Below are 27,862 nucleotides of genomic sequence, written 5' to 3' on the forward strand. Positions count from 1 at the left end.
CGTTACAAGTGTCGAAACTGGTGCTGAATTAACATCCATGCACGACAATTGATTCCGCCAGAAAAATGAGGAGCATTGTTAAAATTGCATGAATTATTAAATTTCGTGAATATTTTATGCTTGGAAATTGAAATGCTCTATGTATTCATGATTGAATTCGATGTGGGCAATGTTTTATTATGTATAGAAGAGATTTCACTTCTCCTTGTAGGGAAAGTCGAGGTTGAACTTTTGCGCCCACTCTTGCAGCAGGGTGAGGGAAACTCCAGCCCCTCCGCAAACGATGAGCACCACTGGTCCATTCGGGGCCTCTGGTAGTAGATCCTTTAGCATATCGAAGTAGACCACAGAAAGGGCTGCGCCACACGCCGGTTCCACCAAAATTCTGTGGTCGTCTGAAATTTGTTGGTCAGCTGAAATCGGTGATAGAAAATACGTACTTACCGGCAAACCTAATGCAGCTCTGCACCACCTGTTTGTCAGTAACTACTAGCGGAATGACGTTGTGCTTAGGAAGCTGGTCAAACAGGGCCGGCAGAATCGTGTTCGATCCAAGTGTGACGGCGATGCTTTGGATTTTAGATTCCGTAAATTCATGATGTCATTCTGAGAGCCTTAAATTACCTGGTGATTTTGTCCATTTCCACTGGTCTTCCTGCCTGCAACGCCCTACGAACACAGTCGGCACCTTCAGTTTCAACCGCCACGAGGGGCACGTCAGACCATCCGTGTCGGTTCATTCCATCTAGCAACCCCTTTACCAAACCTCCTCCTCCAATCGACGCAATGAAGCAGCCTGGCCGAACGCCTTTGCCCAACTGCTGCGCGACTTCATCCACTATTGTTGAATGGCCTTGCCTAAATTTGAAAGTTTTCAGCTCTTATCATTTGCTTTTGGTTCATTTGGTTATTACTTTCAGACCATAAATTTTTCTCTTCCAAGTTCAATTTCATTAACTTCCTTGACTCAGTGGGGTGGCTTACTAGGAAATATCTCATTTGATGACATTACCAGGTTTCTGGGTGGTTGAAAGGGTGGATGTAGGATTGCCCAGGTTTCTTCCCCTCCTCAAGAGCCCGTTCATTAGCCATTTTGAAATCATCGCCAAACACGACGACGTCGGCACCGAGCTCAGTCAGCTTGTCGATGACCATTTTCGGCGTACTCTTGGGGATGAACACCGACACCGGCACCCCCAGCGCCATGGCTGACCACGTGACCGCCAGGCCCGTGTTACCTCCGGAGGCGGTGATCAGTCTTTTGCAGCCCCTTTCCACCTCCTGCACAGATCGAATTTTGAACTGGTCCCCGTCATATTTTTTACTATTCATTTTTCACCTTTTGACTGTGGTAGCTGTTACCTCGGAGTTTGAACGCGCCGGAGGGTTGGTCATTCTCGCACTTGAGGTACAAGTCGTGGCCGATCAGCTTGCTCAGCTTCTTGCTCAAAACCAGCGGAGTTTCGATGAATATTGAGTTTCTTATGTCAGACATGGTGTGTTTTTGTTTAGCAACCGAAAAGCCAACTGGCTGATGCCAAGGTCAATTCGCTTATACCTCTCTTTCTCTTTCTCTCATCTCAATCTTATCTTCCTACTTGATGGGGTCCTTATGCGCTGAGTGAGGCAGCAGGCAGCGTCTCTGTTGCGTAAGACACGGCACATTGTGGCTATGCCTAATAGCTTGTCAACAGCTTGCGATTTTCGGACTGGATCTTTGGATTCTATTTTTTTTAATTTAAGTGTGAAACAATATGAAAAATCAAGCTAAATAAATTAAAATGGTTTTCAGAAATAATCAGCAATTTTTGTCAAAGAAAAGATTTTTAACTAAAAACCAATTGTGTTTTTTGGCGATGCTATAAAAGCTTTTTATTATTGCTTTTTTGGTTAGTTTTATTCTGATATTTTTTCAGGCACTGTAAATTTGGGTAGTTTAAATTTGGACACTTACAGAAAACCTTATTTGGGCAAGTTAAGGTACACCTTATTTAATTCTGAAAACCACTTAATGTCGTTAGTTCGATCTTTTAATAAATAATGTTGACTTTGCCAATTTGTGTTGGATGAGTTGGGCCGATTCAAACTTCACCGCCAACTTTTCAAATGCTAATCCAAAGTCAAGCAAAATAATTCTTTCTTTAATCATAATAGTCGTTTTTGCGGACCTGGTGAAACATTTTTCCCTGATCTAATTCGTTGTTTTAAATAAAACCCAGTAGTTTCCGTTTATTTCAGTGGTAGGTCACAAAATTCGTCTGAGCTTATGTGATTAACGTAAAAGTTCAGAAGTTTTTAAGTCTAAATATTTGAGAGGTTGGAGTTCAAACCAGTACAGAAAATTTTGTACTAAATACAAAATTTCCGCATCAAGACTTTATTTGAACCAAACATTCCTTAAATCAGTGATCTACACATTACATTTTTAATAACATCTTAAATGCTTTCTCCTGGCGTCAATTTTTCATAAAATCTAGAATTAATTACTTTTAGGTAAAAAATGAACACTTTGAGAGTTGACTAAGATCTACACGCTACGCATTGCATCGTATTTGGCAGTGAATGGTCTGATTGTGAGGCGGCCGGCAGCCGCGACAGAAAAGAATATAATAAATGAAAAAAGAGTCCAATGGATCACTAAGAGAAGCAGACGGAGCCGATTTCGATCCAGAAACTGGAGTCGTCGCCTCCGAGGTCTCTGGACGCCATGTCCACGAACGGCAGCCGCGTCGCCTTGTCCGTCTTGTACGAAATAATTGTCTGCTTCCACGTCCCATCTTTGACCTGCAAAAGAGATAAACGAGTTCTTGTTACAACCGTGCTTGCGTCTTGCGTCAGAGCATTTTTAAGCGACCGGGCGAATTTGAGGACGCGGAACGTGAGCGGTATTGAAATGAGGCTCCCGCGCATTACCTTGCATTCGTCCTCGAGGACGTCGTAACGCAGCCTCTGGTTGCCCCTGGGCAGAATCTCGCCGTCGTTCCAGCCCAGCAGCTTGATGCCCTTGCGGTGCGTCTTCTTTTCTGCGTCGTAGTAGGCCACCGAGTTTTTGCAGTGGTACGTCAGGTTTTGCGAGGCAGATGAGCTGAGCAGTTGCAAGAAGCCGATCTGATTGCTGTCCGCCTTATAAGTCATCTGCATTTGAAAAGAGAGCGTGATTCGAGATTCAAGGCTGCACGCGGAGTCTGTATCATGTGTGTGTTTTGGGCAACGTGAGTTTGTTGTGACGCCTAAATTTAGCCCGCATTTGCGAGTATGGAAAGCGTGGGTGTGCATTAAATGCAGAGCTAACCTTCATTCCTTGCGACATGTCACCGAGCCACATCTCGGTCTCTTTGCCTTTGTAAGTTATCTCGGCTGACTTGGACGGGCTCGGGAAGATGCAGGTGGCACGCTCGCTCATATCGCAGTACACGAGGATCGCGTCTCGCAAGTCACCTTCGTTCGGGTCGACCCAGTATTGTCCTTTAAAAGAGAGAACCAAAATAAGTAATTCGCAAATTATATCACACAGGTCGAATGTAAGTCTCAGTTATGCGAGCAGAGACGTAAAAAATCGCTTTCGACGTATGACGCACACTCTTATATATGAATCTCATCGACGAGGTGTCAGGAGTCACCTCCGTTGTCATTGCACGGGGATTTTATGCATGTAAAATTCATTTTTTAAACAATTTTAAGTGATATGCGCGCGAAAAAGGACCTTCAGCATATCTGAGAGCATATAGTATCGTCTGGAAATTAAATCAATGCAAAACGAGATCCATGGGAGAATAAATTTTGCTATCATCTAAAATTATATAATCATATTCACCATTTATTGAATCAATGATTACTAAATAAAATAATCATATCGCTATTTATGTCATTTTACAACAGTGTTCATAAACATATTATGGATATACGTTTTTGCTTTGACGTCGTGCGACGTTTCGACTGGGTCGCACGTATTTACTTTGGAGATATAAATAATGCTTGATTCCAAGTCAACCTTCAGCGTCGAATATTATATTGATTATATTACTTATGAATGCATTTTCTGAATGACATATAAATAACATTGTATAATGCCAAATAATATAAGGTGATATAAGGTGCTCTTGAGGGGTATTTTTAAATTGAAGGATTTCAAATATCTATAGTGATTATATTTTAGAAAAATACCATTTAGATTCTTCTTTATCAGACGCTCACAAGAACACAAGTTTTTTTGATAAATTCTCGAGACTCACGACTTTAATTTGAATAAAAGTTGTCGAGAATGACGACCAGATTTTTTGCTTGCAATAATAATTAAGGAAGCAATTATTATTATTATTATTATTATTTTACCTAAAAGAAAAAAACGGCGCAAATTTCACTCACCGCTCGGCTTATTTGGGTGCGCATTGGCTAAGTCTCGACACGTCCGCGCGGGTGCACTCTTGTCGCCGTCAGGTTGCTTAAACCTCTCGAAGGACTTCTTCAGCTGTTCAAACGCCTTGGTCACGAGTCTCTTCCTTTCGTCGTCGGAGATCTCTTTGCCAAATATCCTGACAGGTTCGTCTCCACTCGCTGAATCAGGTCCCTTAAGCACCATCAGGTTTAGCCCCTCGATCGAGAATTATTTATCTAAATTCGCTTTTACCTTCGATTGACTGACTTGGCTCTGCGATGACAGAAGGGCGGCCACGGTGGCTGCGTCGTATCCAAAGGACTCGCCTGGTGGACCAGGAGGGCCCGGAGATCCCATTTCACCCCGCGGACCGGGCCTACCTTCCTCGCCTTGAGAACCTCGTGGACCAGGAGGACCTATCAGGCCCTGCGGCCCTTGGCTGCCGTCGCGACCTGGACTTCCTCGAGTTCCAGGTTCGCCGTCCTTTCCAGCGGGACCTTCAAATATGTATTAATTAAAGGTCATTTAAAACAACCGCTACTAAGTCACGTACCTGGTGGACCTGTCATTCCTTTTTCGCCTGGTGCGCCCTGAAAGTTTGCAAACGCGCGTTCATATCACCGCAAAGACTTGTGGATTCCATGCGCATGCAGTTATCAGAGAATTTCGTCATGCAGTCACGTACTGCCGCGCCAGGTGGGCCCTGAAGACCCAACAGTCCTCTGTGACCTTTGGCACCCTTGGGACCAGCCTCTCCCGACTCTCCCTTAACTCCTTCCAGTCCTGGTGCACCTGGCTTTCCTCGCGGACCGATTTGTCCGTCGACGCCCTGAGGACCTGTCTCGCCCTTTTGGCCCCTTTCACCTGTAGGGCCTGACGGACCTGGCAGGCCTGCTGGACCCTAAAATTCGATTATGTAAGTCTCTTGGCTCGGCAACCTACACGCTTGGTCTCACCGGCAAGCCAACCGGACCCTGAGGTCCAGCTTGGCCAGGAGTGCCGATCGGCCCTTTGTCGCCGTTTCGTCCTGCTATGCCCGGAGGTCCTGGCTTTCCTGACGGACCCTCGGCACCAGGCTCTCCATTTAGACCTGACATCGCATTTTTTAACTTCTAATCTTTTTAATTAAGCAGGGTAAGTACCTGGAACACCTGGCGGGCCAACGAGACCTGGAGAACCAGTCTGGCCTTCTTTCCCTTGCTTTCCTTGAGCACCTGCTTCACCCTGAGAGAAGAAAATGATAGTTAGCGTTACAACAAAATTTGAATTAGCTTTTAAACACGCGCTGGTTGTCATCTATTAATAATTTATACAACACGCGTATGAAACGCGCAGTAGTATGTAAACGTGATTTAATTTGTTGCAATTTCTCTCACCGGTGCTCCTCGAGGACCTTTTGGTCCAACTCCGCCACTTGGTCCAGGCAACCCTGGCAAACCCCTTTCGCCGGCCTGTCCTTGAGGACCTCTTGCGCCTGGTGGTCCTTTCGATCCCGGTGACCCTTTTGACAAAGACACATGAATAAAAAAAGTTATATAATGTATGATTTAGTTTTGAACTTGAAATTTCTTTTATTCGACCGACAAAAACAAGTAAACAAAGTCAAATGTAAGTTATTGAATGAAGCACTGCGGCGCAAAATAATTTTCAGCGGACGTCATTCCGCCAGACCTTGCCGATATATCATTAAATTATTGAAATTTCCGGCGCTGAGAAAGTGCCCTCTACACATACACAATATTTGACGCACCTGCTTCTCCTTTCTGTCCTTCTTGGCCCGTCGCACCCGTAAGTCCTTGTGGGCCTGGATTGCCCGGCCTTCCTGATTCTCCAGAGGTGCCCTTTATGCCTGCGAAATGTTGACATGAATTTTTCATTCTTCATTCCAAAAACGGCTTTATCGCAAAGACCACGAGGAAAGAAAAATTTTAAATCGCGAACGACAATATTGCTTCAAAGTTGTTTCAATTTACATATTTAGCTGACAAACAGTTCTGTGTTAAAATTCCATTATAAAGGTTAGGGAAGCATTAAATTTACTTCCATTACGTTTTCGGATAACAAATAAAATTTTACCTGGAGTGCCAGGTGGCCCCGATTGTCCAGGTGATCCAGGGTTACCCTAAAGTAAAAAAGCTTTAATTAAAAACGGTGTTACTTAAAAAATTAAAAATTCATACCGCTAGACCCTGTTCTCCAGGTCGTCCAGGAGGTCCCATGAGACCAGCGTCTCCTCGCAAACCTTTAAAAATATTAATTAAACGCCATTAATTCTAAATAGAAAAATTAATCGTACCAGGTTCGCCTCTGGCTCCTTTTGCGCCTGTCAAGCCTGTCAGTCCTGGTGGTCCTTGTTCTCCTGGACTTCCTTTATTCGCAATAATTAAATCAATTATTATTGGTTAATTACTTTTATTTTTATTTGTGTTTTACCTGCAACCCCAGGATTGCCCTGGTCTCCTTTTGAGCCTGCGTTGCCTCTTTCACCCTTCAGGCCTGGCAATCCAATTAAACCCTGAGGCCCTGGGAAACCCTGAAAACAAGAACAATTAAAACTACGTTCAGATTATGTTTGAAAATTTTACTTGTAATCCCGTCGGGCCCTGAGGACCTCGTTCTCCTGGAGATCCGTTAGCTCCATTTTCACCTAAACAATATTTCAATTTAGAACTGCAATCAAATTAGCTCCCATTTAAACTCGCCTCTTGGGCCTGGTGGACCAGACTCTCCTCTCTCAGCCGGTTCCCCAGGTGGACCAGGTTGGCCCATCTGCAAAATATGGTTTTAGAATATGCTAGATTATATATGTATGGAATCACCATTCCAGGCAGACCGCGTTCTCCTTGTCGTCCTTGCGGTCCTTCTACACCAGGGCTTCCTCCGTTGCCTTTCTCGCCTTTGTCCCCAGATACACCGGGTAAACCACGCAAGCCGGGCAAACCCTACCAGATCAGCTCAAATATTTAATTCTTCTAAATTTAAATCGAGTTCCCACGTACCACTATTCCTGAAGGTCCAGAGTGTCCTTTGTCACCCTTCTCACCCGAAGGACCCTGATATTAAAAAAATAAAACATGAAATATCCTGAACCGAGGAGAATATTAGAAAATACCGGAGGTCCATCCCCTCCTTGAGAACCAGGTTCTCCTCTTGGTCCCGGAGTTCCCGGAGCGCCCACTGGTCCCCTTTCGCCAGGGTAACCACGCTCGCCTCTAGAGCCGGCGGAGCCTGTCAGACCAGGTGGACCCGCGACACCAGGTTCGCCATCCTTTCCTGCAGCTCCTTGCAGTCCCATCGCTCCAGGCAAACCCTGAATATTTTTGTTTCGTTCAGTTATTAATCATTACTTTCGATATTTATTTAATTCAATTTAATTAATTAAAAAGGTTTTGTCTCACCTGGAATCCTCTAGCCCCCGGTGGTCCAGGGGGTCCTCTCTCGCCGTCAGCACCCCTAGGTCCCGGTAAACCCTGAGTTCCTGGAGCTCCTTCTTTTCCTGCATCGCCCCTGGGACCCGGATTTCCAGGGGGCCCCACGTCACCATCTTTTCCTGGTTCACCCTGGAATATTCAATTATAATCATAGCAAAATTGATTCATTGGTTTGTAATTTACCGGAAAGCCCTTTTCTCCTGGTAGACCGACAGGACCTATTGGACCTGAGATTCCCTGCAAACCTTGATCGCCTGGTTTCCCGTCTGCTCCTGGAAGTCCGCGCTCTCCACTGTTCCCTAAAGATTAATTTAGATAAAAAGTACTGTTCCCGAATTAAGTTTTATTATTACCTGGCTTTCCTGCAGGACCAGCTTTTCCAGGTTGACCCCTCACCCCCTGAAAAATATTATTAATTGTCAGCGTCGAAACAATAATTTCCAACAAAGAATACCTGTGGGCCTGGTGCTCCAGGTCGGCCAGCATCTCCAGTTGCACCCTTTTGACCCTGAGGGCCAATCGGACCTTTGTCACCAACATGTCCTACGGTTAAATAAAACTGATTGCAATTCACACTATACAACGTAAGTATCCCAATCAACCTTTTGGCCCAGAGGGACCATCAGCTCCTGGCAGACCTCGACCTCCGCTAGGTCCTCTTTCTCCCACAGGGCCCATAGGACCTGGTGGGCCATCAGATCCTACACAGACAATTTTTTTACAACGAGTACATCTTCATTTTTTTATATTTAGATGACCGCTATATCCGAATGACATATTCAAATCACTATCAACGGAAATTCAAATTGAGGAACGTAAGTGCGCAAATCGTATGAATAAGCAATATTATCTTACCTCTCTTGCCACGTTTCCCCTCAGATCCTGGTGGCCCAGGGATACCTCTGGGGCCGGGTGTTCCAGCTACAAATTTATTTATTTAGTTTTTTAAAAGATATAATTAAATACCGATACATAAAATAAAATGATGAATTCCATTTTTTTACACACACGCCGAATTAGTATAATCTAGAAATGAATGGTTAAATAAGGCATTGTTTGCTTAGCAACATAATATCACTAATTAACTTTCAGGTTGTTTTCAAAATTAATTGGTTACATCTCCCATAACAATATGTTTTTAACATTTCCACATTTACTAAAAACGGTTTGGATTTAAATAAATATCTAAATGTGTTTTCACCTTCGCCTTTCATGCCATTGTCTCCTTTGAAGCCTCTCTCGCCAGAAACGCCCTGGAAAAATTTAGATATAAATCGTCACAAGCTGCCAAGATCACAAATAATCTTTATATTACAGGTGCACCCTTTGCCCCTGCAGGTCCAGGGCTACCAGCATTTCCAGGCTGGCCTCTAGCTCCAGGAAAACCTTGAAAAAAATATTGAATTAATTCACAGTCCTAACTGTGACCAAAGGGAATTTTTACCTTGAGGCCCAGGAGGACCTGAAGAACCCTGACTTCCTTTTTCGCCAGAACTGCCGTCCTTCCCAGGGGGTCCTTGTAAACCTGCTTCTCCGTGTAGACCAGGTCTTCCTGACTCTCCACGAGGACCCTGTAGACCAGGACTTCCCTTTGGACCTGAAGCGCCCTGGTCACCTTTCATTCCAGGGGAACCAGGGAATCCTGGTGATCCAGGCTTGCCGATTTCACCCTGAAAAACGTCAAATTAAAATTAAAATTTGATTTGCTACTTTTAGATTGAGGTTCACTCTCCGTTGCTTTAAATTGTTTGTTTTAAATTTTTTGTAAAGAATTTTACCGGTGCTCCAGGAGGTCCAGCCGTGCCATCAATACCACGCAAACCGGGTGAACCTTTCCCGAAAAGAATTAAAATAATTATTTTGCAGTCGTAACAAATAACGTATAACAAAACCTGGCGGTCCTTCTCGTCCCCTTTCTCCTCTGGATCCTGCGGGCCCCATCGGTCCGATGGGTCCATTCGGTCCAGGTCCGCCTGAAGTGAATGATATAAGTTTAAATATCGCTCAGACTATTTTCCCGCAAACTCACCTGGCGCTCCCTTCTCGCCGTCTTTGCCCTGTTCGCCTTTAGCTCCATCCAGGCCCGGGAACCCGCGATGTCCTTTAACTCCCGGCAACCCTGGCATGCCAGGCATTCCCCTCTGGCCTGGAGGACCTGGCGCGCCAACACTGCCCGCCTCACCATCATCTCCCGATTCGCCCTAAAGGAAAATATAACATGCCAAGTAAATATCGCTTCTTTCGATTATTCGTCACTCCAGCTTGTTTGCTTAAAACGTGTTTGAAAGACACGCTAGACCATTGGAAAAAATTGAGATTTGTGTTTTTTCAATGGTCACGTGCATTAACATCAAGTCAGGTGCCTCACATGAGCACAAAGCGAGAGCGAAATGAAAATTAGGTAGATTGCAATCATTGACTTTGAGCAACGTGCGTCACGTTGAGAATCGTACGCGTGAACGACTAAGTTTGATTGTATGCAGCCTGCCGGTCACAGGTGTGCGGCGGAATGCATAATTTGAAATTTATATTTTTTCGGCAATAATTCAGTTCTTAACAAAAAAATATATGCGACTTTTTTGAATTATTTACTGGGCCCACTAGTTAAAATAATTCATGATTTAGACTTATAAATCACTTCCACCGTCATTTAAATTGGCAAAAGGGGGATTTTGAATAGTGAATTATACACGAGAGATCCGATAGTTACAACATTTAATTCCTAAATCTCACATCTTTTCCTGGTGGTCCTGGCAAGCCTCTGGGCCCTGCTTGTCCTGCATTTCCGGTCGGTCCTGGTTCTCCGGTCTCTCCTCTTGGTCCAGGGTAGCCCTGCGGTCCTGGCGGACCAGGGGAACCTGAAATGACGCGCTCGAAAAACCCCGCCAGACAGACCTTGACAGTATAATATATTACCTGGCGGTCCACGAGGCCCAACTGGTCCCACTTGTGCTTGCAAATACTGGAACGGTTCAGGGAAAGTGGGTCCTTTGTCACCACTGACTTGCTGCTGCATTGACATCTGCTGTAAATAGCTGGAAACCTACGCAAAAAATAATTTTTAACAGACTTAGATAAATTTTTCAAAAGTTGATTTTTCTGATTACATCTGGAGCAAGCCCTGGAGGTCCGGGCAAACCAGGGGTACCTGAAAAGAAAAGATGTTTAAATGGTTGAAAGTATATTAGATGAGGCGCAAAATTGGAAAACCAAAACTTGCAAGTTTCTTTAAATTTTTAGAACTTTGAACCGTAGTTACAATGTACAGGAACTTAAACTTTAATGTTACTGAATAATTTTCAAATTGAATGATGGCGCATTATTTGGAAAATATCGTACCTGGGATGCCTGGTGAACCTGGGTGGCCAGAGTCTCCAGGTCTTCCTTGCTCGCCGGGTGGTCCAGCACCTCCCTGATTGTTAAAATATTACTAGCCGTTTCACAGTGAGAAAAGCTCTTTACCCTTATTCCAGGGAACCCAGAAATAGGCCCTTCGCTGCTCTCCCCAGGCTGAAAAATATTGGAGTCGTGAAAAATTATATTACTTTCGCATTACCAATAAAATTGTGTTTACCACTGTGTGTGGCCGTTGCTCCTCTGGCTCTAAAATTTAAATAAATTAATCAGTTACATACTCTGTTACGCATCTTCAACGCTCACCTGCACACACGGAACAACATCCTCCGAGTGGAATATATTGGTCACCCGGACAGTCGATTTCAGGACAAACAATCCCTTCACAGTCATTGTCTAAAAAAAATGATAAGTGAAACATTAATCCAAGCATTAGGTGATTTTTTAAATTTTATAAATAATCTAAATAATCTTGAAAGTGACCTTTTGAGCATCCTTCCCGCTGACTACATTCGACACTGCCCTCCTCGCACATGCACGTGGTACATTTGTCCGGCTGCCACGTGTCTCCGTCTTTGTGTGCCTGTCCCTCAAATATGCACCCAGGCGGCTCCGCTGAAATTCAAATTTGCGAAAACACTTCGTCACGCTGATTGCAATGCTCACGTGTGATACCAGGCTCCGTATCTGCTTCGGGCGTCCGCTGAGTCGTGGTGGTTGTAGTAGTGGTCGACGTCGTCGTGGACGTAGGGGTGGTCACAACTGCCGGTCGGGCTGTCGGCCGCGGGGGTTGAGGAGGCCTTTGGGGTGGTGTGGCTGTTGAAACAATTTTTGCAATTGACGCTCTCATTAACTTCGGAAATCAAACTTCTTTTTGGGGTGGAAATTAATATTGATGCAGAGAAAATAAAATCATAAAATAGTAGCTGATCACGCATTTTTTTTATCAGATCGTTATTCAAATCTATTATTTAAAATGAAAGGGGGTATACGAGAAATTTTTTCGTTCCTCGTTTTCCACTCGTCCCTGTATAGTCAATTGCCTACCAGGTTGCGCAGGAGGAGCTCTTCCAGGGGCTGATGGAGAAGCTGAAATGAATTCGTTCATTTAGATCACGAATCTGAATGGCTACTAATTTTATTCCGATTGGAATTTGAAATAAGCTGCTAGAATGATTTAATTATGCATGCTCAATTATATCTGCCATTTAAAGCAGTTTCAAGAAAGGACGATTACCTCGAGACTTTGGTTCAATGGGAACTTTAATTGGAGCTTCATTATTTTTAATGCATATTCCATTGCCATTTAAAAACACTGAATTTGAATTTTTAATTTAGTGTAATAAATTCTTGGTAAATTGGGAACCAGCCGCAACATAGCATAATAAAGTAAAATGAGCCGCCCGAAGGAGCGGTGAGACTTTATTGGAGGCTGTAGAATTTATTTCAACCGCTCTTTCCAATTATAATCGCGGAAATCGAATCAACTCGATTGAAAATTGACGTAACACTGAAGGCCGAAATTAGTGTAAACAAATATTAGATATTGAGGCAGACGTGCTGCAGCCGGAGCGATCAGCGTAATCAAAGGGTCATTCCTCGCGTTTGAACTCCGCTCTCGGCGCCTGGCTGCACCAAAAAACAAACACACACCCGCTCTCCTTTGCTTATTCTCTCAGTGGCTGATTCGATGAGAGACAGAACAGTCATTTCCATCAATGCCAATTGAGGAGGAAAATGCCCCCCGCCTTTGTCCGTTAGAATGTCAGAATTTTGTCAGAGTTTGATCGTGGAAATATTTTCTTTCCGCGAGTTCAATTGGTGTGCATATAATTTTGTTCGAGTAAGTGTAACGTCTCCGTCAATTAAAAGTCTCTTTTCTTGAATTGCACTCCTTCAAAGCATTGTTAAGGGAAATTTCAAAACATAGGGTTTCAAACATAATGCTGTAAAATGCAACTTCTTTTCGAATATCGGAAATACAATGTTCACCCAACTTAAATTTAGCGGCAGTTGTTCCTCTTGGGACGAAATTTTAATTCCCGAATTTATTAAATTTTGCATTCCTTGATCCGCGATTCATGAGTGGTTTTGTAATGTGTGTTATAATAAATCTTTGATGTTATAAACGGACTTAAGGAATGTGGCAAAAATTGACATGACATATATGCAGTAATTTACGAATTAAATTGTAAATCACGTATTTTAAAATACTATGTTGACTATATTAATATTTTTAAGAGTCAAACTAAAGCGGCACAAATCTTAATATTCCGGTCGCTCCAAAGCAACGGTTTTATATTCTTTTTTCCATGTTGTAGAATTGGTGCCGTATCATTGACAATTTAAAAGTGTTTGTTTTGCAAAGGTCGACTTGTGTATTCGTATTTAAATCAGACAGTTTGCGAGCGGAAGCGTGGGAGCCATGTGTCTGTTCACGTGTTTATTGGTATGCTATTCGCTCACAGTTTCTTATTGTTGCTAATCAAACCAAAATATTTTTAGATGAGCGGAGAAGAGTCATTAAAATAATTTTATTCAACTAACAGAAAATTGCATTATATTTTTCCAATGATTTTGTCTGTCTGTGCATTAAAATTCAAGTCATGTACAAACGAAAATAAACCCTGGTAACTCACAGAAATTTTAGTCTGAAACGTGTAATTTTAAGAACAATGATTAAAGGCGGATCGAAAATGTCTGTAATGCATTTTTTTCTTTAAGTGAATGGATGAATTGAACTTAATTATCACTGTCAAAAATTTTCGATCCAAAATTTAAAACAAATCTCTATAATAGTGTTCCCTATTCCAGAATCTTCATCTGGGCAGGGTCAAATTTCTTTCTTAATTCGGAGCCGTTGAGACTGCTTGCTCGCTGGTGTCAAAGCTGTTAACACCACGGTTCCTAACAACTGCATATGTGGCAGGCAAAGAAAAAATAAACGCCGACTCTTTTTTGTTACTCGTGTGTGGTGTGAGGCAGCGCTTACAAAACTCTTGAAAAACGGATGGGCTCGATCGAGAGGACGTCCCGATTCACACACAGCAGCTCTCATCTCAAGTATTATTTAAATGCGCATCAAATATTGAAATACTCCAGACTCTAAATTTATGCCGATTTTATCTATTCAATTTAAATCGAGAGCGAGTTTTTATCGCAGACGTTTGACTTTGCAAAACGTCTTGTTGTCGTCATTGTGGATTTGTTCCTCGTCCATTCGCAGTACCCTATAATTATTATTTATGTAAGAGATTTTCAAATGCATTGAATTCTTAGCAAATGAAGTTTTGAACCAGATTAACCATATCTACTCTATGACCTCGCCAGAAGACAATAAAGATATAATTAATTAATTAAAATAACGTTTTATTATAGGTTATGATGGCAATGTGTCCAACATGCATAAAAAATCCACGACAAAAATTTTAACGGTATAATATATGAGGTAAGATATATCAATATCTCGAATCAAGCAGTTATTTGATAGTCTCGTTTAACCCTTTGAAGTACTCTCATTAAATTTAATTTCGAATTTTTTGTAAAAAAATTAAAATATTTTATTTTAAAGCAAAATTTATTCGTCGAATGCTTTTGTGGCTTTTAGTATGCTTTTCACAATGAATATTCCTAGCCTGACACATATATGAAAATATATAAGGGGAAAAAACGTTAAACTAAAATTACAAATGCATCTATTAAATTAAATGGATGATATTATTTTGATAATAAATAACATTTATAGCCAAATTCCTTTTTTTTAAATTTAAAATCATGTTAAAATATATCAAAGTTATTGCTTCAGTAAATTTTCCAGAAGTTGCGTAATCCTGTATATTTAAAATTTAATTTGCACACAAATTAATATGTACTCTGGCATAATAAATGTTTTTATTTAAGTACAATTTTATTTTAATTATTTCTTACCTCCCGCATTTCCAGCTGGTGCAGGTTGTCCGTTTTCGTCGTATTCTTCGTAATACTCGTTGTACTCGTCATATTCGTAATTCTCGCCGTTGGCCCCCTGTCGCTTCTTGGCGAGGCCGACGGCCGCGCAGGCCAGCAGCAGCAGCAGTGGGAGCCACGGAGGACTCCTCATGACGCCAGCGACTGCGGCCTGTCTGCCGGCAGCCCGGGCAGCCGCTCGGCCGAAATGCAGCCACGGGGCGGCTGCCTGGGTGGGGAACTCGCCGAGAACCTACGCAAAACCCTTCTGCATCTCCCTGTTCCTATCCGGCTGGGCAAATGTGGTCCTTCCCGCTCGCATGACGCGTGAATCTGCGATTTGCTTTTGCAACACATCTCGCACATCAATTTGCGCATTGCATTTGCACATTTAAGCGGCGAGATAAAAGCAGCGTCGTAACTGTGTCAATGTGAATCGCTGGATTCATGAGACTCAAAGTCATGAGAGATGAAATCTGCCTATGTGTTAATGGCCATTATTAAAAATGTTTTCAATGGTTGCGGGGCCAAAATTAAAATTTTTTCACGTGTTTGTATAGGCGACAGTATAGCTGTTTCTTCGCCAAAGGTCTATTCAGCAGCACTCGCAAAACAAAATTAACAGCAATTTTCAAAGGATTTTTTAATTCGGTCGTCTCTGTAAGTTTGCTTAGCCCAAACAAATCAATAAATTATTATACTGTATAACTGTTGGAAGATGTCACATAAGGCAGGTGTACTCGGCATGAAATGTTTCTAAACGTTTATCGGTGTTTATAATAGCAGATTTTTTTCAATAGCTGCAGGAACCTGTCAAAATTAATAAATCATTATTTCCTCCAACTCCAATTTATTCACTCAATTTATTACTCTTTCAATTAATATAAAACCTATTTCAACCTTGTTTTCTGCTCCTTGAAAAAGCCAACTCAAAGAGCTGCATTTTATTAGAACTAGCAAATAAGACCTCTTATTTTACCTCAAAATTAAAGTTTCCCCAATAGGTTTTTTTTCTGCTTCAACCCTGCCAATTGCACGAATAATTAAAAAGCTAACTCAAGCAGACAGCATTATTGTAATAATATATGTTAACTTTAGAACAGTGCTTACAAAGTTAATAAATCGTTCAACATGCCAGCAGACGATGCAAGCGGAGAGCATTCTTTTTCGCCCCCACGCATCACTCGCTGATATATTTAACACATCACTCATTATTCAACTTTCAAAGAATTCCTCTCACTCCTATCTACATCAGCGACGACGCTCGTAAAATTCTGCAGCGCGTCTGCCGGCCGAAAAGCAGCAAAAAACTGGTGATATGATAAACATGGCCACGCATTAAGCAGCAATTAAGCCGTGGACAACAGTGCAGCTTTGTTCCCGTCTGTGGAGGCCGAGGGTTGCAGCTAGTTTGCCAGTAAATTATACACCGGATTGCCATCTTTTCTATGGTAGAATGCACAGCTTTATTTTTAGATATGTGCAAGAATAACAAACAAATCATGATTGAGAAGAATAATAACTAAGCGTTTAACGCTAATTTTAACACAAATTATAGCTGACACTTTTGAAAACAGCCCGCAAATTCAGTCATATAATATGTAGAATATATTTTTCAAGATAATAAACCAATAACAAATGCTGTTGATGAAATGGAATTCATTTTGAAAAATGATCTAGCTTTAGTCACAGATGCAATGAAATCAATTTGTGAAAAAAATCAAACACAATGACCAAACTTCAGAGATCACCAATAAATTGGAACTTGATGTTAATTATTACAAAAGTGAAACCAACATTTTGATTATTTCAAACCAAAGCATCAATTTATTCTCTTAACTCAAAATTTAAACGTTAAATCACACAGTCTAGAGACGATTTTGAGCCAATCGAGAGGAGCACACAGAAGCTGGATACATTTTCAGATTAACAACGCTTACGTCATGTCGTCAACCAGCATCGTGAGCATAATGAACAAAACAGGCTGAGGAGCGAGAAGACGGCATGCGTGACTGTAAAAAAACAACGAATTCGGTGCGAGATTGCAAAGAGGGCTGGCTGCAAAGAAACTTCCGATGGAAGAACCATCTGCACATTGACCTTGGGCGGCAGTGGCAAAAAACAAATTCGGTCGCATATGAAAAGCAATAAATTTTTCTATCAAGTGTGGCGTCGAGTCAAAATGTTGTTGCTCTTTGGCCGATTGTCCTCACTTGGCCGCCGGGGTCGCGTTGATCACCGGTACCGAGTTGGGCTTTTCGCGCGCCTCCGAACCTTTGCCCGCGTTCGGGTGAGTGTTGCGGATGTGTCGCTCCAAATTGTCCTTGCGCCGCACCGGAATATCACATAGCGGACACTTGTACGGCTTTCTATCTGCAACGCAAATTCATACAATTTATCGTTTGAGTTATTTTCATCTTAACAGGACATTTGTTTACTTCAGGTGCCCTCGGCAACTGGCAATTTTGAGTTACGTGTACAACCGCCAATGACGAAACTTTGAGATGTAGTCACACATCGATAAAAAAAATACACGAAAAGCGTCAGAGTAAAACTTTGCTTCCATTGTGTTGAGCACTATCACCCTTCCGTTTTCAAAGTATTTTACAGTCATTAGCCGCTGGGGTAAATAAGTTTCAGCCACCGCGGCAGGGCTGGGGTGATTCGCGGTGGGGCTGATTAAGCAAACCATTGCCTCAAAATTTTGCATTATATTAATGCAAAATTTTTATTTTTAAGATTTTTTTCATTAGTTAACATCAATAGAGAATTTTAGTTGTATGTTAGTAAATCTATTATCAAAACTAATTTTATTCGGGATTGTTCAAATATTGATCACTTTTGAAGAAACCGATTAAATCAAGTTCTTTTCGATGGACACTGACTGATTAGCAAGATTTTAATTAGTGTGATTATCTTAGTATTTTCGTTTTTTCCACGGTGTAAAAGCAATATTTCAGTTTGTTATAAGATTTATTGTATTGTAACTCACATAAATTTTAATTGAGTGTAATTCAAAATCAGTCTGGTAACAATTGCTACGATTTCATAAAAATAGGTTAATAATACTGCGTGCACGCCACACACCAGCTCAGAGATAGATGATACACGGCGAGAGCGCCATCGCGGAAGAATCGAGCGCGCGCTCTCAGTGCATGTGTGCCATAATAAGCTCGGCACACTGAGTGCCGCGCCGCGGTAAGCGTGTGTTGTATCAGGATTGCAGGCAGGCCAAGCGGGTAAGGCCAAAAAGCTATCGCGTCATATGTGGGAAAACATTTTTTTTTTTCAAATAGACGAAGATAGTTTGTAGACGTTCAAGTTGTAAAAGTTTGCCCTTTGGAGAGCAATAAAATGTTAGGGTACGTAGTACGACATCCCAAACCGGACATTAATATATATTTATAATTGAAGTTTTTTGTATATTGTGACAAAAATTATCTGGAGGGGTGGTGGATATTTCCTTTGTCGATTCGAAAAATGATTTAATAGCCACTGCCATAAAGGTTAAATTATATTTTTGAAATAGACGATGCCACACAAGAGTGTCTGGTAGATTAGAATGCGCATTGAAAAAGTTATGCAGCTGAATTCAATACAGTGAGAGATGCAATTTTTCAATTAATTAAATAATTTTCTGGTTATTGGGGAACCTAATCAAAACACAGGCAATATTGTTTTTCTGTAAATCAATATTAGAATATAAGGAATCAAAGTTATAAAAATTTTGTCACTCAAAGTATGAATAAAATCGTTAAGAGATATAATATAATATGAGAGACGAATTAGTAATTTTAGGATTTTTCTCTTAAACTTTTTCAGAACTGCGGTTTTTCATTCGTATTATAAGATGCATCGTTCATCTGTCAGATATATGATGTTTTTGCCTTCCAAGGCTTATGGTAAGTCATCTTGAACATTTTAGAGGTTGCAACATATTTATTTAAATCATAACTGAATATTTTTAAAAAAATTATTTGTGCACGTCAGATTTGACATTAAGTGAACTTGATTCGTAATTCGTGTTTCCTTTTGGTGTGCGACCTCAATAGGCGGCGGGCGATTAGCAATTTTCCGTGTTGCTCGCTTGGTGTATGTGTTACGTGTGTCGGTCGGTTGTTTGTTGTTATGGTCGCACTCAAGGCAACTCAACGTCCTCAGCTTGACAGTTAAACCCACCGCGGGGCCAGGCTTTCAGCCGTTTGCAGAGAGTTAGCGCGCGCTTTGAGGTGGCGAACGTCGCTAAAGTGCCTGCGTCCGCGTCTCTTTGGTACCCAAAGTGACCGGCGTGATGGCGCAGTGAGAATCGTGCTGCACAGGCAGCATGAAATATTAGAAGGTCTCGCCGGAGCGCAATTAGCACGCACAAAATTCGATTTGAGAACCAGTAGATTTCATCTGGCGCAAGTCCAAACGACAAGATAATTTTAAATCACACTCGAGGATATTATTAATTTTACACTGATATTATAATTACTATCTTTATTTTGCATTTAACGACCTTGTAAATTAAAGAAAATTGGCTAAATGATCAACATACCTTTCAAACGATATCATGTAACGCATTCTTTGTATCTCAAACGCCATAAATGAAAAATTTCCTTGAAATTTGAGACTAACACCATCTATCATATATAATTATATATTTTATCTGTGCGAAAAATGAAATATCGCTCTTTGATCATAACTTTACACCAATAAGTATTGTTTTTTGGCTTGTTCAATTTTTAATTTAGAAATTTGACTTTCTATATTTTCATAATTTTGCTCCACATAAGTTGCATTTTTGATGTAAATATGTCGCTCAGTTTTTTGTAATGATGAAGCGTGTATTCACATGGAGATTAAATAATAACCATACAAAATTATAATATATATTTTAGATTTAAAATATCACTTTAAAAGAATTGTTGAACAATTCTTTCTTAACCTAAGCAATTCTTACTGTGAAATTTTACTGTGATATGAATATATCATTGAAATATAGTGCAATTCACTCAAAAAATTTAATCCAGCTTCTAATTGACCAGCCCGTTGGCTCGCATTGTTAAGGCATTCTCAGGAGTGTCAAAGCAATGGGAGGTATTTGAGCAGTTCGGAGATCTAATACTGGCTACCCAATGTCAGAGATGGCAAAAAGTGGTTAGTTTAGTGACTCGATGAAATGCTCAAATTGCTCAACGGGCTGGGAGGCGCACCGGCGCCGACTCGCTACTTGCTGGTTTGCACCTTTCCAGCATGCGTGATTTGGCTTCACGGGACAAATGTCTAGCGTTTCAATGCAGTCCTCGGTGCAGAGGCAAGTGGCCCTTCAGTGGGCTGGGTCCCTGTGCGGCCTGGTGCGCCCATGTTATCCGTTCGCGGTGTTATTGGGACCCGGGTTTCAGCATTCGTGCTAGTGCAGTGCGCGCCCTTCCCGGTCCTCGGACGGACAAGGATAAAAAGAGCAAAAAAAAAAAAAAAAATTAATTCCAAAGCATTTTTAAACTTTGGCGTGTAATTTTAAATTTTATAGTATTAGCGTCAAACAAGAAAAACTATGAAATTTGTATGAAACGTCTTCCAAATAATTAAACAGACGTGTTCCAGTATGAAATAATCTCTACTGCTTCTATTCAGAGACATTTTGCAGGTTAATTTTTGTTCAATAATTAAATTAAATATCCAATTTGCAAATATCTTATTATCTTCCTAGGTCTAAGCATCATATTTTGAGCAAAATGTTCTAATTTGTGTCTGGAAGTTAACTAAAACAATAATTTACAAATATGCCCAACAAAACGTTTGTAAAATATTCTCTAACGTTTTCTGATAATAAAAATGATCAGAATACCTGAATGAATTGCCATGTGCCTTCCCAAATCTCTTTTCAGTCTAAATGCCATGTCGCAGATCTTGCACGCGTGATCCCTCCTTCTCGTGTGGATCAGTTTGTGATGCGACAGGGTTGCGTTGAAACCAAAACTCTTCCCACACTGTTCGCACATGTATGGTTTATCCTCTGCAAAATTTGGCTATAATTAATATTCTGCTGGCCATTTAATTCAGAATTGCCCACTTGTGTGCACAACCATGTGCTTGGTCAAATTGCTGACGTCCTTAAATCGTTTTTCACACTTGGTGCACGGAAACAGCCGTTCCTCCGAGTGAACTGCATTGTGCTTGGTTAGCGCGTTGTGATCTCTAAATCCTTTTCCACAAATTTCACAACAGTATGGTCTCTCCCCTGGAATCCAGCCAGTTGCATTCGGAAAATTTGTTGCTAAGTTGCTTTCTCACCCGTATGGAGCATCATATGCCTCCTCAGTTTGCCTTTTTGAGCAAAATCCTTATTGCAGTAAACACACACAAACGGCCTCTTTCCTATAAGATCGAATGATATTTTGAATCAAATAAAAAATAATAAGCAGTTTATTAAAGCAACTTGATCTTGATAAAAATTCCTTAAGAATTTTCAGAGTCCAATTCAAATAAAACTGATGTCTCAATCTGTAACGATTTTTAGAAAGACAGTGAGAAGTAACATTTGAGTCTCGTGTTGAAAGATTTGATGACTGAAGCAGCATTGCATTTTAGGTGATAGATATCAGACAAGATTTAATTGCTTCTAACAAACCAGAGTGAGATCGGATGTGAATTTTGTAGTGGGTGATGGAGATGAACCCTTTCCCACATTGGGTGCACTCAAATGGTTTTTCTGTGCTGCCACAGGATATGTGATAGTGAACATTAGCTCTGGTTGAAAAACTCCGCTTGCAGACATTGCAAGTGTATGATTTCTTAACCCCTGAAACAGTTAAAAGTGTAAGAGACAATCAACGAATTCAACTGAAAAAGCACCTTTCTGCACTTGAATATGACTTGGCAGTGGTTCAGCCTTCTTCCCTCTCTTCTTTTTCGTTTTTATAGCACTGCCAGCTTCATTTTGTTCAACATGCACTTCACTCTCTTTTGGAATATCAGTTGTGGCCTCTTCTGGCTTCTCTGTTTCAACAATGTTTTCTTGTGATGTTTCCTCAACTTCTTTCTTGTCTTCTACCAGGCACAATTTTGGCTCCTCTTGAACAGGAATTGCTGCATTGGCTAGTCTTCTCTCCATAACTTGCTTCTGGCAATTAAGGTCAATTTTTGGGAACCGCAGACTCTTTTTGAAAGGTAGTGAAACTGTTTTCTCACAAGGCAGTCTCTCGAACATCACTTCTGGGCTTTTGTCTCGAGTAAAAGTCGGTGATGGACACCTGAAGTCTGGACTGATCAGATTTAGTGGTTGTTGCTGCTGGATGGGGAGAAATTTGTCCGTGGAATGAAGCTCAACAACCGATTTTCGGCAGTCAAATCCAGCATCTAAATTAAGATACCTTTGGTCCACAGGGTTCAAATCGCAACAGTAGGATTCTATCACAGGTGGCCTCAACTCTGTGTACCCTGAAAAATCGAATAATGTATTTTTTTAACAGATATTAAAATGTTAATGATTGTTCATCAACACAAACTCTTTTGCAATAAATATTTTATATGAATTTACTTATGCGATGCTAGAAGAAAAATATAAACTACTTAATGTTAAATATGATAAATATGAATCTGCATATGTACTTAATTGCTCCTCGCTTTGTTGGCATTCTAGGCAACCAGTTTCTTCTTTCAGCAAACAAATCCTACATTTTGTGTGCCCACAAGTGTCTTGAACGAGTCTGTTCTGCTTGCTGTTAATTGGTAACTCGCACTTAGGACAACAAGTATTATTGATGAGGTTGCTTGTCATTTCGTCCACTGAAACACCTGAACCAGAATAAAAATGATGAGTCCGCAGCCCACAGGGTATTTCCCTGCCTCCTACATACCCATATTTTGGCCACGTTGATCTAAGTTGCGGTGAAAGGTCAGGTCGTGCGGCTGAGGCTGCTGCCTCTGCGACCCTTGGAAGCCCTCTGGCGAAATTATCACTGACATGACTCACGCCTTTCTGCACTAAATTGTGCAAAATTTGTCCCAGACTCGGCCAATCTATGGTCTGTAGGGAGGTTGAGTTTCTCACACAAATCAACAAAAACAAACTGAACTAGCTGCTGCATACAGCAGCGCCAGCAGCGGATGGAATAGAAATTGTACGTAGCATACATTTATTTCGTTTATTTTATGGAGTTGTGGCGCCAATCATAAAGTAAAAAGTTTTTTATTTTAGATTTTACTAATTATTCCGTCAACAAATTTCTATGAAACTAATACTATTAAAATTCTGTCATTAAAAGTTACAATCAATAGAAAAAAAACCGAGATTAAAGATAAATAAACGAACCTGATGATCGAAGGCACCACGATCGTGCTGCAACGTTTTTACATTATTGTTCTTTAAGAAAGAAATAATTAAATTATATCATATTCGATACAAATTATACAAGATATCATACAACAAATAATACTTTGTTAAAAATGTGTCTATTTACGAGATTTTCTGATTTTTCACCATCTTATGTATAAATAAATAATGATTATATATTTTTGAAGGCGAGAGAGAACAATAACATTAGTTAATTTTATTATTAATACACAATTTTGTATAGGAGATAACCGCATTATAACGAAAAATAATACGCATTGATAATATGTACATAATTATAATTATTTCATTGAACAATAATTTTAACTTTCAGCCCTTTTGGGGTTCTTTTTGTAAAGTGAAAGTACAATCTTCGACCATCACGCACAGCACTCTTCTTATTGTTAGTTAGTGTACAATGGTATTAATTCTTGTTGAAGAAACGAGGAGTGTAAGTGGTCGAATGGTGTTTGGACCACATGCACTTACTTTTAAAATATATCGAGGTTCTTGGAACCACAGGAATTTTGAATTCCCCCCCCCCCCAAATCCAAATGAACTTAACTGTTAAATTAAGAACATTAAATTATGAATGAAACATTTATTCACTAAACTGTTCAGTTTACACATTTATTAACAAGCTTGCAGGAATAAATGATTTTAAGAATTATAACATTCATGTTTACTTTAAATTCAGAAATGTGCATACCAGATGAACAAGAAACTTTGCCTCTCAATTTATTCATGGAATCTATTGTCTATCGCAGTCTTTAAAATGTTGAGGAAAGAGTAAAAAGAGCGTAAAAAACTAATAGTTATTTGTATAAAAGATATAAGTCAGTTTTGACAAATTTTCCAACTCTGTATAAAGATTTTTTAATAGAAAACAAACGAAGAAAATATGTTTTCTTATTTTTACAAAAATACTTCATGATAAATACTAGAAAATTACAATTAGACCATCAAGCTTTTCATATGGAATGTGGTATGCCTATAATGTATGAAGCTCTAGATAATAAAATCAATTAAAATTGAAACAGTTAACAGACCTAAAGCTCCCAGCTTTTCGCCTCCTTTTTCCATCAACAGCGGAATAAAGATAATACAGTTTTACTGCGTTTAATTGGAGTACATCTATTATAGTACTCTATAATTAATGAGGTCTAGAATATAAGGCTATGATTAGTTATGATAGCCTCTATCACTGCGATTTCTGTGTCCATGCCAGGAATGCCACCCTGGCTGTTAAGCGAAGGTAGCTCCAACGCCGGCATCAAGGTCGGTGCAAAGACGGTCGCGATGTTGTGCGCCGACATTTTGTTTGTTTCTGCAGAAGAAGCCACCCTGAAGAAAACAAAGAGATGAATATTTGACATTTAATATGGGACAAATCTTCATATATACCTTGCTAAGTGTTCTACCAAGTATTTCAGGGTGTGGTAGTGAGCAACTGGAAGGCAATTAACTGCCAACTTGAGGGCTGACACTTGCTCTGATAGCACCCGATTTTCTGCAATAAGGTTTACATGAAAAAGAAACCATATTGTGCTCTAGAAAGTAGAAAGACAAGAAAAAGAAATTATTTCTTATTTAAGTCTAAAATGTTTACACGATGCTAAGTTTTCACAATTTACATTCATTCTTTATTTTTATTAGCGGGTTTTACAACAGCAACAGCAGCAAACTAAACATTCATGCTTTGGTTCATGTTTTATAGTGTAGCACCTTAAAAATCAGGTTAAGAAACAAAAAATTAATTGAAGGTGTTCTCACTCGAGGAAGGCTGTGTGAATGACACTTGGAAAATTACTTAAAATCAGCAAACACAAATCGTTCATGCAGCAATAAAAATTGCACGAATGCCTATTAAAAAATAATAAATTTTATGCGAGGAGCGAAAACTGTTACATACCTGCAGCTGAACAGAGCATCGGGTGAACTTCAAAAGTAATTATTGGAATAGGGAGAAGTCTGAGGAAAAGCTTCAGAGTCCCAGCTATCACATTGACGTTGTCAAATACTACCGGACTTAACTCAGTCTTTTCTCCATCTTTGGAATATAAATTTTAAAATTTTAAAATAACGCTTACATGAAAACCTGAGGGTTTTAATTACGGTAATTACCTTTGTCAAATGCCATCTTGAGATTTTCCACATGATCTGAGAAGCCTGGAACCCTGTACAAGCCCTCGGCATTGGCAAGTCCTCGGCGTTCAATTTCCTCCACGCACTTGTCCACAACAAACGGCCTTGAAGTCTTCAGCGCTTTGGTTAAGGTGGTGAGATCAACTCCAAAAATGCCGCGGAGGTTACTGAGATCAGGACAGCAATCACTAGGCACTTTCTCACTGCACTTATGGTGAGCGCTGAAGCCACAGTCTAAATATATATATGGTATCTAATTAAATGCGGGTAAATATTTTTTGCAATAAAATTATTTTTCTTTAAAATTTAACTTTGCGAAGTAAATATAAAAACATGACAAAACACACATACTAGTTAGAGACGACAAAATATTAAACACACGGCGATAGAAATATTTTAAAACTTCCAAAATATAATTTTGAAGTATTTATACTTATAATCAACGTTCGATATACTGGTGACTTAAATATTTCCACCTCTCGTGGCTTAGATGAACAAAAAACACATTAAAATTAGCAAACTAAAGAGATCTGATCACTTACCATCGCACTTAACGCCTTGCGCGCTGAACCCCCAGAGAAAGTTCCCACAGAATTCGCACCAGTTGAGGCCCTTGAAGTTGTACGTCTTGAAGGAGTGAGCTTTATCATAGGAGTCCCTTTTCTTCTCTTCCCCAAAGTTGTTGTTCCCTGATTTCATTTTCTACAGCATCGGGTAATCATTGCAGCTTAACTATTATGCTCTTTTAACAAAACTTGATTACTTTGGTCTTCTCCAGCGTTTTCATTTTCAGTCTGTTTAACGTCATGTAAGGGCTTTTCTCGTAATTGTCATACGAGTACATTTTCTCCAAATAAGATCCAGCTTTGTTCTCAATGTACATGGTGACAAGTCCATCGGCCACCAGGTCACCAATAGTTCCGAAGCGTTTATTTTTAACGAAGAAAGTTCTGTCGTTTTCATCAAAAAAGATCTTGAAATTCTTGACCGCTCCAGAAATTCTTAAAAAAAAACAAATAAGGAAAATTTATTATAAACTAATTTAACATACCAAAAATGGCTGACGCTATTAGCTTACAGTGGTTTTATTTTTTTTTTTTTTTGAAATTTCTCACCTGATGGAAAGGGTCTGTTGACCATCCCTGCTGGTACGGACCAAGTACATGCCATCTTCAGTGAGCAGTTTTACAGAGTGCGAGTGCGAAATGGAACCATGATGTTCTGCGCCAAAATATTTCGTGTTCTTGTTCTCAACCACAGATAAAACAGGCTGCGGCTTTGGCGCTTCCTGCTGCAGTTGATACACTGAGGGAAATTCGGAAGTGAAATATGTACATTTTTCCTTCCACAAGCCACAAACTCAAGCATTGGGGCTTTTATTACAAAAGGTATGTTTTGTACTGCTCTTACAGGAAGTTATATTTCGCTGATATGGCTTTGAAATTTAAATAAATTGTAAAACGCAAAGGAACACGCCAAGGTAACCTTTACTTAGCGTTACCAGACTTATAGCATACTTAAAATTATATAATTTTTTTCACTACTTTCACAATCTAAAATTTGAAACTTTAAAATATTGAATTTCAATAAAAATGTGATATTTTCGAAGTTATAAATCTACATATCGCATACTGCAGAGAAATTAAATTTGCTGGGCTTTTATTATGAATAAATTAGGACGTTTAAAATACATATTCTATTGAAGCGATCGATCCAGAAAATATTAATAATGTATATTACAACATAATAGAGCACCAAGAAAAGTTTCTTTAACTTACAATCAGATTTCCAAACTCGTTCCTGGCTTCCGCCTTTGGTGCTATTTTTGGCCACTGCTTCTGCTACAAAGAAAATTTGCACTCTGTTATACTATCTCAGAGCTCATCACGAATAAATGTAAGCACAATGCAGTAGAACGCAATATACAGCGAATAAAATGCTCATTATCACGTCGTGTATTTTAATTGATAACAAAATTATCTTACCAGGCTGCATTTCGACCCGAGAAATGCGCTCAATCCATGAAAATATAATTTGTCTAAGCGAATAGATAAATCATAAGAAAAAAATAAAGAGCACGGCCGTGCTGTAAACAGAAGCAAACCATTAAAGGCAGACAACACACCAAGTGATCACCATTACCACCTGTGACAGCTGAGGAGAAGAACACACACAACCCACATCCACAGCCCTACTATCAAAATCAAACTCAACTAAAGTAATTCAACGCTGCCAACATAGAAATGTGTACAAAATACAAAAAAAATCTTTCGATGTGCTCTCTTTTTTAAA

At 40.1% G+C, this 27,862-nt stretch overlaps 4 protein-coding genes across 6 annotated transcripts; all 4 read right to left on the reverse strand.

The window, feature by feature from the left end:
- Nucleotides 1-142: 142 nt before the first annotated feature.
- On the reverse strand, nucleotides 143-2,184 carry LOC135937303 (L-serine dehydratase/L-threonine deaminase-like). The gene is made up of 5 exons (XM_065480449.1): nucleotides 1,340-2,184; nucleotides 1,013-1,281; nucleotides 625-858; nucleotides 445-569; nucleotides 143-395 (listed from the first exon to the last, which is right to left on the reverse strand). The coding sequence occupies exons 1-5, from the start codon at nucleotides 1,493-1,495 to the stop codon at nucleotides 196-198; spliced, it is 984 nt and encodes a 327-aa protein (XP_065336521.1). The 5' UTR covers nucleotides 1,496-2,184; the 3' UTR covers nucleotides 143-195.
- Nucleotides 2,185-2,317: 133 nt separating this feature from the next.
- Nucleotides 2,318-15,313, reverse strand: LOC135937301 (collagen alpha-1(I) chain-like). Of its 2 annotated transcripts, XM_065480445.1 has the most exons (43): nucleotides 15,088-15,313; nucleotides 12,208-12,249; nucleotides 11,827-11,976; nucleotides 11,644-11,775; nucleotides 11,467-11,556; nucleotides 11,381-11,409; nucleotides 11,269-11,316; nucleotides 11,146-11,218; nucleotides 10,914-10,954; nucleotides 10,723-10,849; nucleotides 10,540-10,664; nucleotides 9,836-10,007; nucleotides 9,699-9,779; nucleotides 9,585-9,637; nucleotides 9,251-9,476; nucleotides 9,122-9,192; nucleotides 9,008-9,059; nucleotides 8,662-8,727; nucleotides 8,409-8,507; nucleotides 8,261-8,349; nucleotides 8,160-8,205; nucleotides 7,990-8,105; nucleotides 7,774-7,935; nucleotides 7,488-7,685; nucleotides 7,375-7,428; nucleotides 7,195-7,317; nucleotides 7,078-7,144; nucleotides 6,961-7,022; nucleotides 6,809-6,908; nucleotides 6,672-6,743; nucleotides 6,556-6,617; nucleotides 6,452-6,497; nucleotides 6,126-6,224; nucleotides 5,752-5,876; nucleotides 5,518-5,599; nucleotides 5,332-5,465; nucleotides 5,061-5,276; nucleotides 4,929-4,965; nucleotides 4,628-4,872; nucleotides 4,366-4,567; nucleotides 3,293-3,465; nucleotides 2,914-3,135; nucleotides 2,318-2,784 (listed from the first exon to the last, which is right to left on the reverse strand). In XM_065480445.1, exons 1-43 carry the CDS (start codon nucleotides 15,257-15,259, stop codon nucleotides 2,638-2,640), a joined length of 4,728 nt encoding a protein of 1,575 aa, XP_065336517.1. In that variant the 5' UTR covers nucleotides 15,260-15,313; the 3' UTR covers nucleotides 2,318-2,637. The 2 variants fall into 2 exon arrangements, with proteins under 2 accessions (XP_065336517.1, XP_065336519.1); XM_065480447.1 differs by lacking the exon at nucleotides 12,208-12,249.
- Nucleotides 15,314-16,903: 1,590 nt separating this feature from the next.
- On the reverse strand, nucleotides 16,904-23,156 carry LOC135936264 (zinc finger protein 141-like). The gene is made up of 8 exons (XM_065479021.1): nucleotides 22,950-23,156; nucleotides 22,702-22,887; nucleotides 21,946-22,530; nucleotides 21,722-21,892; nucleotides 21,385-21,468; nucleotides 21,164-21,331; nucleotides 20,939-21,106; nucleotides 16,904-17,478 (listed from the first exon to the last, which is right to left on the reverse strand). The coding sequence occupies exons 1-8, from the start codon at nucleotides 23,056-23,058 to the stop codon at nucleotides 17,315-17,317; spliced, it is 1,635 nt and encodes a 544-aa protein (XP_065335093.1). The 5' UTR covers nucleotides 23,059-23,156; the 3' UTR covers nucleotides 16,904-17,314.
- A 551-nt stretch (nucleotides 23,157-23,707) lies between these two features.
- Nucleotides 23,708-27,752, reverse strand: RhoGAP5A (Rho GTPase activating protein at 5A). 2 transcript variants are annotated; one of them, XM_065479371.1, is made up of 10 exons: nucleotides 27,713-27,752; nucleotides 27,556-27,656; nucleotides 27,349-27,411; nucleotides 26,686-26,875; nucleotides 26,334-26,571; nucleotides 26,113-26,272; nucleotides 25,550-25,804; nucleotides 25,338-25,475; nucleotides 24,830-24,935; nucleotides 23,708-24,769 (listed from the first exon to the last, which is right to left on the reverse strand). In XM_065479371.1, the coding sequence occupies exons 2-10, from the start codon at nucleotides 27,563-27,565 to the stop codon at nucleotides 24,589-24,591; spliced, it is 1,341 nt and encodes a 446-aa protein (XP_065335443.1). In that variant the 5' UTR covers nucleotides 27,566-27,656; nucleotides 27,713-27,752; the 3' UTR covers nucleotides 23,708-24,588. The 2 variants fall into 2 exon arrangements, with proteins under 2 accessions (XP_065335443.1, XP_065335442.1); XM_065479370.1 differs by having other exon boundaries at nucleotides 27,556-27,748.
- Nucleotides 27,753-27,862: the final 110 nt, after the last annotated feature.

This window comes from Cloeon dipterum, chromosome 2 (genome assembly GCF_949628265.1).
Source record: "Cloeon dipterum chromosome 2, ieCloDipt1.1, whole genome shotgun sequence".
Taxonomy (NCBI): domain Eukaryota; kingdom Metazoa; phylum Arthropoda; class Insecta; order Ephemeroptera; family Baetidae; genus Cloeon; species Cloeon dipterum.